The sequence below is a fragment of the Hippocampus bargibanti genome, linkage group LG10 (assembly GCF_051943395.1).
Source record: "Hippocampus bargibanti isolate YZ-2025 linkage group LG10, ASM5194339v1, whole genome shotgun sequence".
Classification (NCBI taxonomy): domain Eukaryota; kingdom Metazoa; phylum Chordata; class Actinopteri; order Syngnathiformes; family Syngnathidae; genus Hippocampus; species Hippocampus bargibanti.
The window spans coordinates 8,428,536-8,438,752 of record NC_142743.1 but is presented as its reverse complement, the minus strand read 5'-3'; the positions used below and the strand labels follow the sequence as shown (position 1 = coordinate 8,438,752).

The following is a 10,217-nucleotide window of genomic DNA, read 5'->3' as shown; positions in this document are numbered from 1 at the left end:
GATGAATTGCTTTAGCAGGCCACATACATGTGACGTGTCGAATCTGGCCTCCGGGCTTTGACTTTGACACCCATTGTTTTTTTTTTTTTTTGGGGGTGGGGGGATACGTTTTTATTTTTAAAAGGCAATTGCAGAATTGATTGAAAAAATTGTCAAAATGGGAGTCAGTGGAGCCCAATACTGCTCATAGGAGGGATTGTAGATTTGATGAAAAACGCATTTCTAATAATATTGTCGAGTAAAGTTTGTAACTGCTGATATGAAATGTAAATTTCACCACTGTGAGACTAATATAGGTTAATCTCATCTTCTTCTTTTCCTTTGGGCTTTTCCCTTCAAGGGGTCACCACAGCAAATCAGTGTCCTCCATCTTTCGAGGTTTGATCCGCATGTTTGTTTTGGCCAAGCTTTGACGTCGGATGCCCTTCCTGACACAACCCTCTGTATTTATCCGGGCTTGGGACCGGCACAAGAAGACATATGTGCCTTTGTGGCTACAGACCAAGCAACTCGCTCAGTAAAAGGCTCCCAAACACAAAATGGTAATCGGCACAGCAACATTCAAAAAAAGCAAAAACTGTACTCACCATTTGATGACAATGCTCTGATCTTACCGTGAAATGGGCATCTCTTTCCTTACATTACATCACAAACAGAACTTCAGTCCTATAAGATGCTTTATCTTCCTGTCACTGTATTTGAGAACGTGAAATGCACATACGGTAGTGGGGACTATTTTGTCCACTAGATAGAAACAAAACCTTATATGGCATATGTGGAAATTCAACCTATTACGTTATTCAAAACAATCATTTCTACATTTTCTGAATACAAATTCTTTCTCTCAGATGAGAGAAAGTTCAGAAGTAACTCTGCTGTCTTTGATTTGCCCTAAATAAAATATAGACTTGTCATTTTTTTTCCACAGAAACTTGTAAGTGTTGTACCTGCTCCTACCATGTTTCACAGTCTTTTGGAAATAGGAAGTGTTAAATTTGTACCAGACATTATGATGAAAATGTTGAAAAGTTTTGATGAAAAGTTTTCTCATTTCTGTTTAGGAGATAGCAAAAAAAAAAAAAAAACAGATGGAACCTTAAAAAAACTGAACCTTAATCTTTGGACAACAACATAAGAACGATTTGTGCAAATAGAAAAGATGATCGTTATGGCACTAAAGGGGCATCATGGGTTAAATACAGTGGCAGGCTGTGGATTTCATTGCTAAACTGTCAGTAATACTACGTCTGAATCAATCCAGAATGAAAAAAGTGTGATTTACTACAAGTCCACTAGAGGGTACCATTAGCCGGGAAATAACTGACCAACCTTTCTTAATGATGTCCATTTTTTTCTTGAAAAGTCTGTCTTGAAAATGGCTTTAACAGTAAATCTCCAACCAAATCAATTTCTGCTCCTCCTTCAGCCATGGTGGGTTGACAAAACCACTATGAAATCAACACAATAAATTTGCTAGTCGCTACACAGTTTGCTAGCTCTGGCCAGTATGCTCTTGTCTCTAGCGACTAATTATACTATGATTGGCGAATGACTTGCTTGCCAATCATGTGATTAGCCAATTATAGCTTCCAGCGCCTTTGGGCAGGCCTTGGGTTGCCGACTTGAAATATGATTGGTTAAAGAAACAGTCAGACACCGCATTGAATGTGACAGGGCCCGCAGAACTGATTGTGAAGGTGTCCCGGTATATTTCTTAGTCTGGTAACAAATGATGGCGAAATTGTGATTGGTTAAATGCTTAAAATATGAAAACACATCTGAAAGCAGTGCAACAGGGGGGAAGCTGAAAGACAATTTGGAATTATTTAATAAGAATTCATGAACAAATAATTAACGTCAATCTGTGATTCAAATATCTTTAGGCCAGCAGAGAAGGCTTTGCAGGCCTTGAGGTCCGCCACTGGTTAAATGAGTAGAGAACGCATGCCACTCCCGACGCATTTTGAGACTCGCACTGCACTTTTCGATACATTTCAATGTTGTTGATGTCATGTCTTGGATGATATTTGCCAAAGAATGGAAGCGCTTATTGTCATCCTACAAAACGCCGCAACACATCTGAAGTCTGCGGTTCCGCAAAAAGGAAGGCTGCCGATATTTTTAGAGACACGCAAATGGTATGTAATGAAAAGAAATTGCTGCCCCTTGACTTATTTGTTTTGTTTTCAGGATTTATTGAGAATGTCAGCAAACGATGCTGAAGCAAAGACGGTCAAACCTCGACCCGAACAGTCGGCGCAAGTGCCACATAGGGTCAAGGGGTCACCGGTGAGTGGCCATTTTTCCGTGCGTTGGGATGTTGACATTTGTCCTGAAGTCTCGACAATTGGGTTATATTGTTGACCTATTTGCACAAGTGCGCTAATCTGTTCAAGCCGTCAGGACTTGAAGTCGCCGCGGTGAGGAGTTTCATCTACGCCTGTCAGCCGTACTTTAACTTCCTGCTATCTACAGCCAGAACTATGCAGTTGGCCCCTGACATGGTATAAAACTCAATATTCATAATTCATGCGTGTTGAAGACCATTTCTGGGTTTTTTTTTTTTGGGGGGGGGGGATTACTGATTATTTTTAAACCAAACTGTTAAGAGTGATTGGGAATGACATACACAAGTTTATTACGGGTATATCGTCAATACATCTGTGTAGGTTCTCAGTCGTACAGGAGTGGTCATCAAAGAAAAGGTTTCTTCACCCAGCATCTACTCCTTTGAAGGTGTCTGACATTTCACTCCTCATCCGAAGAACTTCGTCAACGAACTAAAGTTTTGCTGGTAGCTCTGTAATCAGATTAGCTTCAGGGAGTAGTCCACTGCCCCCCCAACGTTAGAGCAGGGACCTATCAAAGCAGAGGTTTGGCACTGCCACCTCTGTCAATTAGGGATATATATATATATATAGGGCCAGAGTTACCAGCACAATTTAAGTTTGATGACAAAGCTCTTTGGATGAGGAGTGAAACATCCGACACCTTCAAAGAAGTACAGATAACATCTGAATAAACATTTTCATTGGATATAATCAATCATTGATCACATCAATACCTTGACAAAACCTACTGTGAAAAACAACCTTTTGACAACTTTGTGTGTGTGTGTGTGCACCGCAGTTTGTCCAGCTGATGGAGTTCTCTCAGCAGATGTGTGACACATTAGAACATGTGATATTGACCTTGGCCAGCAACAATCTGCTTACTTTGGACGAGTCCGAGCCTGACAAGTATGTCTGCCAACACACAAACTCACACACCCAAATACAAACAGAGAAGAAATCAATAATAAACAGTTCGAATGCTTGTACATCCAAACTCATCACGTTTAAGGAAAACCCCCAAAACTGCATGTTTGTTAAGCTAATGAGAGAAAGCTATTTTAAAATGGACAAAAGACAAATGCCTCTCTCTCACTCTCTCTCTCTCTCATCACCAGCATTTCTCACTTCTGCATCGGCCGCACAGTGCGAGACCGTCTCAGTGTCACCGCATACCGTTACTGCAAACCCACCCCCTACCTGGCCAGAATCAACACCGGCGTGTTCAAGCGCATGCGCTGGAACGTTCAGCGGCTCAACGGTGAAAATGATGGAGACTGCAACTCTGAGACAGAGTAGTGAGTCTTATATTTTCATTTCTCCCATTATCATTTTTATAAACATAAAAAGCCTTTTTTTTTTTGTCTTGTCTTTGCCCAGCTACTTCCTGTGCTACGAGGATATTCCCAACAAGGACACAAATGGTGACAATCCAGACTCCGAATCTGTGCGAATGTGGTCCATTGGTCAGTGGGTGCAGTTGATACCGGATCCGAACTCGGAGAACATTTTTGACTGGTAATATTACGTCTTAGCTTGCTCAAACAACATTCATGAGACAAAAATGAAACCCTTGGAGATCCCTTTCATTGATTTACTAACTTTAATCACCTCAATTGAAAATTTTACGTTTTCTTTGAGGCTGTGCAGACTGGCATCGTACCTCACTGTGGGTAATTTTGGAACAGAACAGATTAACTTTATTTGGAATTAACTCATTCACTGCCAGACAAACGTGTCCACTCCAGTGTCAGGGTTTTTGTCGTTGTCACTCAAATTCCAGGACCCACAGAATATTGACTTTTAGAACTACATAAACATTCAATGCAGCATAAGAAACCTTCGACTCTCTTCTTTCATCAGAAAAAAAGAGTTAATTCCTACATTATATGGGTTTGGGTCTGGAGTTATATGAGTTTGAAATGAGGGCGGCTGTACAAAATATAATGCAATACATACATATTTGTTCATATGGCGCTTTAATAACAGCTGAAGCCGGAACAAAGCGCTAACATGGAAAAAAGGAAATTCTGCCACCTTGTGGAAGGGAAAAACATTGCCAGAGGTCTGGCCAGCGCTTTATCGGCACCAAAACTCGAACAAATTCGGGAATGGCGCTCTACGTCACACTTAAATTCCCGAATAAATTTGGGAATGGCAGCAAATGGGTGATGGGGTTATATTAAATAATTAAAAAAAACACAAATTATCCGGTTATGGGTTTAAAAAAAATGGTGTGATCCATTTTGACAACTTGCGGCGAAATGAATAACAAAACAAGTCAAATTCATCTCAGTGGAGGTTGGTCCATTTTTGACCCATAATTGGGTTGTTTCACCGGTGCAAAAAATAGAGAAGCAATTTGAGTTTACATCATAGAAATGAACAGCAGCTCCTGTATTTTGTTTTTCTACTTTCATAACTTTGCTGCTGGGAAATGTAAATGTCTCCACTGTGAGATTTAATCCAAAAATAAAATATAACACTCACCCTGTAATGACCTGATGGACAATTTGGAGACTCGTTCCAAGGCAGTCTGCTTGATGCCACATTTTGAAACTCTTAACTGCAATAGAAGTGTGCAAAGTAAAACAATTTATCTTTAAAAATATAATTTTGTACTCACCTAAAACTAATGTTAGATATCAGAATCAGAAAGCTTTTAATAGTCCCATTGTGGGACTATTAAAAACTTTCTGACAATGGGGACATTTGCAATCTACAGCAGCAAAATTGAAAGGGGTGGTGGTGGTGGGGGGTTCAAAAATAAAACAAAGTAGTCAATGTGCATTTATATTTATTCTTGAAACAATAGCCTCTTCCTATCCCTCCTGAAATTAATTTAGTACTGCATTAAGAAGCATGCTACTTTTGTTGTGTTAATTTAGCAGTTTTAGCTTTTGTGTGCTTAAAGGACTTTTGTAATAGAAGGAAAGAGATGACCGTTCAGATATATATACTGTGACTAGAAGATAAAGCATCCTAAAGGACTTTGAAGTTCAGTTTGTGATGTAATCTAGGGAAAGAGATGCCCGTTTCACGGTAAGATCAAAGCATTGTCATCAGATGGCGAGTATAGTTTTTGCTTTTTTGAATGTTGCTGTGCCGATTACCATTTTGTGTTTGGGGGGCCTTTTGCTGAGCGAGGTGCTTGTTCTGTAGCCACAAAGGGACATAAGTCTTCTTGCGCCGGTCCCAAGCCCGGATAAATACAGAGGGTTGCGTCAGGAAGGGCATCGGACGTAAGAGCTTGGCCAAAACAAACATGCGGATCAAACCTCTCAAGATGGAGGACACTGATTTGCTGTGGTGACCCCTTGAAGGGAAAAGCCCAAAGGAAAATGAGGAATCAATGCATAATTGATATAAAATAAACAAAATATTTGAATGGAATGGGATTAAAAAAGGGTTAGGAGCTGCTGTAGAGGCAGCTGCATCGGGGTCATGAGGGTGGAGGGAGCTTTCACAGCAGCTGTAACAAAGCACTTGACATAATAGTCAACATAAAGCAAAACAATAAACACAACAGGAGCAGAAAAACATGGAGTGGTAAAATCACATTTACTAACCTGAGTTTCTTCCCCCCCACCCACCCCCCAAAGGTTGGCGTGTGAAGTTCCTGAGGGCGCCTTTGAGAAGTTGCTATTTATTGGCAGCCAAGAGCCATCAAGCTGCACAGCCACCGAACACCTTCTCCAGCTGCTGATGTCACCCGTCAGCTCCGATCGGAACACATCTAAGGTTCTCACAACAGTATAGCACTGTTGTAAATATGTCTTGTTTTGTATTCATCACAAGAAGGGGTTTTGTTGTCATCTCAGATCATGAAGACGTTTGTCAGCTTTCGTTCCTGTTTGTCATCAAGTTTACAGATTGATATTTTTGAAAGAGATCGAAAGTGGGAAATGCGCTTGCTAAACTGAAATTCTGCATCGATGTGGAAAGGTTGGATTCATGTGGAAACCAGAAGCCCCAGAACCTCAATGACCCACTTCAAGAGTTGGGGATGCGAGAAGAGCCGACGTATGAAAATGAGACGTCATCATCGCACCCAAAGTACTCTTCAAGGGTAAATGACGAGTTGTTGTTTTTTTTGCGATGGACCTAATGACTTTCTTGTGCTCTTTTAATCACTCTTACGCTAATGGTCAAACCCTATGGAAAAAATGGCATAAGGGCATTGTTGTTAACTCTGTGATTTGCTTGAGAAATGTCACCTTGTCTTTAAGCCATTTACGCCGAGCGTGTTCATATGAACACAGAAAAATGTATTAAAAAAAAATCTAAATACAACCAAAACAGTATGAAATAGGTTCAAACGGAGGTTATAATTAACTCATTCACTGCCAGATGTGCAATAATGTGTCCACTCCAGTGCCAGGGTTTTTGTCAGTCACTTGAATTCCAGGACCCACAGAATATTGGGTTTTAGGACTACAAACATTCAACACAGCGTTAGAAACCTTAGACTCTCTTCTTTCATCAGAAAAAAAGGTGTTAATTCATAAATGTTATGGGTCTGGAGTTATATGAGCTTGAAATGAGGGCAGCTGTCCAAAATACAATGCAATGCATACATATTAGTTTATATAGCACTTTAACAACAGCAGTAGCTGAAACAAAGTATTACCATGGGGGAAAAAAAATGGACATTCTGCTCCCTTGTGGAAAAAGAAAAACCAATGTCAGAGGCCATGTCCAGCACTTTATCGACACCCAAGCATTAAAAAAAACAAACAAACAAACAAATTCAGGAATGGCGCTCTACGTCATATTTTCTGTTCCGGAATAAATTCAGGAATGACAGTGAATGAGTTAACAACAATTATATATAATTAATATCGTGTCAAGAAACAATGCATTTGAAAATGAATTTCTATTCATATAAACACGCTCAGCGTAAATGGGTTAATACAATGGAACCCCCCTCACCCCCCACAGTGCCCACAATTTCCTGTCTGTCACATCGGGAAAAAAGGCATTTTAAATGAGCATTTTCATGATGGTCAGTGTTTAAATTCACTTTTTAAAGCATTCTGGAGTTCTTATCAAAAACATTTACATTCAAGCTCATATCATATAATTACACACAATTACAGATACAGCATTACACCCCCTCCACTCCCAAAAAAAAAAAAAAAAAAGTGGTTGTGGACCAATGAAAAATGTCCATTTAAAATTCATAATTTGCACAGTCAATATTTAAAAAGCCCTTCATAGAACCGTTATTTTGCAACTAGGTCCGAATCAAACCTGTTGGGGCAAACCCACAAGAGTTGCTGTGACAGACTATATATTTATATTGGTCAACCTGATTTTTGCATTTGGGTTCTCACAACTCAAACAGGAAAAATAAAATGACAAAAATCACGTAAAAGGCCAAGAATTGTTAGTTTGGAAAGGGATAATAGTGATCACCCGCACCCAGAATGATATAAAATGGGGGCAACAAAGTTTATGATCATCAGTCATTTTTTTTTCATCCAAATTCTTCCAAAATTACAACTGCCACTGTGCACTGACATTTTCCTTTCCATTACAATTACCAAATGCGAAAAATGTGAAATTATGACTTTCTTCACATGACTTAATTTTTCCCCTTTTTTAAAAAAAGATTTTTTTCCTTGTCATAAACAGTTTTGCTAGTGCACTGAATTAGAGAGGACAGTGTAATACTACCATGGATCTCAAGGTTAGAATTTTATTTAAAAATAATCATTTTTTTTAAATCCATTCATTGTCACAAATAAGTAAACATCAGTACCCGACTGATGTTTCAAGTGGAAACATTTATGCCTACTGACCTTTGGTGGGCAAATAGCAAAAACAACACAAAAATGCTTAGACTCGACAAGAACAATTTACAATAGGATCAAGTTCATGTGTATCCATTATGGAAAAAAAAAAAAAACATTTGTTTTCGTCTCTGTAAAGTAGTCACGTCATGAGGTACACATTTATCACAAGAACCAACACCTGGATCAATAGAAGATAACCCGTCGGGAATTGAATCGCTAAAATCGATGGTGTCATACAAGCCTTTTTGCTTTTTCTTTGGCTTTTTTTTGGGGAACAGTTCCATATTGGTGGTTCATGCCAGGCAACATCGCCAGCCCGTGGCGGCAAATCTGCCTTACAGTCGTGGATTGAATTTGTTGTCAACTTCACAATTGCAAAATCAGGAATGTTCCAAGTTCACTAAATGATCAAACACAGCTTGGACTGGAATGCTCTTTGCTCACATTTCATGTTTATGAGGCTAAACAAAGTGTGACCGCTACTTGGTATTCACCGATATGCATTTGTCCTTGTAGTACAGCGTGTCACCGTAATCACGTTCACAGAAAAAGATGTCATCGATTCATTCACAAATTTATTCGGGAATTGAAAATATAACGTAGAGCAGGGGTGTCAAAGTCATTTTTTGCCGCGGGCCACATTGTAGTTATGGTTTCCTCTCGAGGGCCGTTATGAATTTGGGGAACCCATTAGAATGTTTAAATCCCTTCCAATATTACATATAGAGCACACAGCAAATTTATGAATAACTCGTTTTCAAATCTGAAGTCAAGAATAATGACTTTTATTGTGGTTGACATCCAAAAATATGACATTTTGACTCAGATCTTAGCAATCATCATGGAATTTAACAAGTTTGATTTGCTTTCGCGGGCCGAAAAAAATGATGTGGCGGGCCGGATTTGGCCCGCGGGCCTTGACTTTGACACCTGTGACGTAGAGCGACATTCACGAATATGTTCAGGTTATATTTTTTCTTGTTTGGGTGCCAATAAATAGCTGGCTATGGCCTCTGGCTAGGTTTTTTCCCCCTTCCACAAGAGGGCAGCATTTCCCCTTTTTCTATGTTAGCGCTTTGTTTCAGCTTCAGCTGTTAAAGCGCTACATAAACCAATATGTAAGTATTGCATTGTATTTCGGACAGCCGCCCCCATTTCAAGCTTAACTCCAGACCCATATAACTTGGGAATTAACTCTTTTTTTCTGATGAAAGAAAGAGTAAGGTTTCTTGCGCTGCATTGAATCTTTATGTAGTTCTCAATCTTCTGTGGGTTCTGGAATTCGAGTGACAATGACAAAAACCCTGGCACTGGAGTAGACACATTTTTGAATGTCTGGCAGTGCACGAGTTAAATAAATGTTAAAAAAAAATAATACCATTAACTCATTCACAGCCATACAATGTGTAAAAATGTGTCCACTCCAGTGCCAGAGTTTTTGTCATTTTCACTCGAATTGCAGGAACCACAGGTTATTTAATTTCGGAATACATAAACATTCAATACAGCATTTGAAACCTCAGACTCTCTCCTTTCATCAGAAAAAAAATGTCAATCCCTAAGTTACATGGTTCTGGAGTTATCTGAGCTTGAAATGAGGGCAGCTGTACAAAATACAATCTATACATATTGATTTATATAGCGCTGTGTTACAGCTTCAGCTACGTGGACAAAAGGCAAATGCTGCACCCTCGTGGAAGGGAAAAAAAAACATTGCCAGAGGTCTGACCAGCGCTTTATAGCAAGAAAAAAACCAAACCCCCAAAAATTCGGGAATGGCGCTCCACGTCACACTTTTCAATTGCCGAATAAATTGGGGAATAGCAGCGAATTACATTAAAAAACTGTAATAGTCCATCAGATGCCACAAAATGGCAGCTGAGCATTTTTTTTTTCCATTAACAATATTTTAATTCATAAGCGCCTTTCAAAACTCGAAGGTCACTTTACAATCAAAAGATACATTTTTCTGTGGGTGAGCGGCAGCAGCCACACGGGCCAGCTTTCACTTCACCCGGAAGTCACTCTAATAGAAAGTGAGCTAGCTAGCTAATAGATACCTAGCCAGCCAGCCAGATAGCTAATAGAT

At 39.5% G+C, this 10,217-nt stretch overlaps 1 protein-coding gene across 1 annotated transcript; it reads left to right on the top strand.

The window, feature by feature from the left end:
* The first annotated feature begins 2,202 nt into the window (after window positions 1-2,202).
* LOC148892282 (UPF0575 protein C19orf67 homolog) lies at window positions 2,203-10,185 on the top strand. Its single transcript, XM_089007137.1, has 7 exons — window positions 2,203-2,289; window positions 2,397-2,504; window positions 3,130-3,239; window positions 3,449-3,628; window positions 3,711-3,848; window positions 5,933-6,071; window positions 6,276-10,185. The coding sequence occupies exons 1-7, from the start codon at window positions 2,203-2,205 to the stop codon at window positions 6,315-6,317; spliced, it is 804 nt and encodes a 267-aa protein (XP_088863263.1). The 3' UTR covers window positions 6,318-10,185.
* Window positions 10,186-10,217: the final 32 nt, after the last annotated feature.

Bases quoted from the DNA above. Each gene is read 5' to 3' on its own strand.
- LOC148892282 (XM_089007137.1), top strand. From the start codon at position 2,203: ATGTCAGCAAACGATGCTGAAGCAAAGACGGTCAAACCTCGACCCGAA. The intron at 3,240-3,448 runs GTATGTCTGCCA...TCTCATCACCAG, and splicing joins GACGAGTCCGAGCCTGACAA to CATTTCTCACTTCTGCATCG. The intron at 3,629-3,710 runs GTGAGTCTTATA...GTCTTTGCCCAG, and splicing joins TGCAACTCTGAGACAGAGTA to CTACTTCCTGTGCTACGAGG.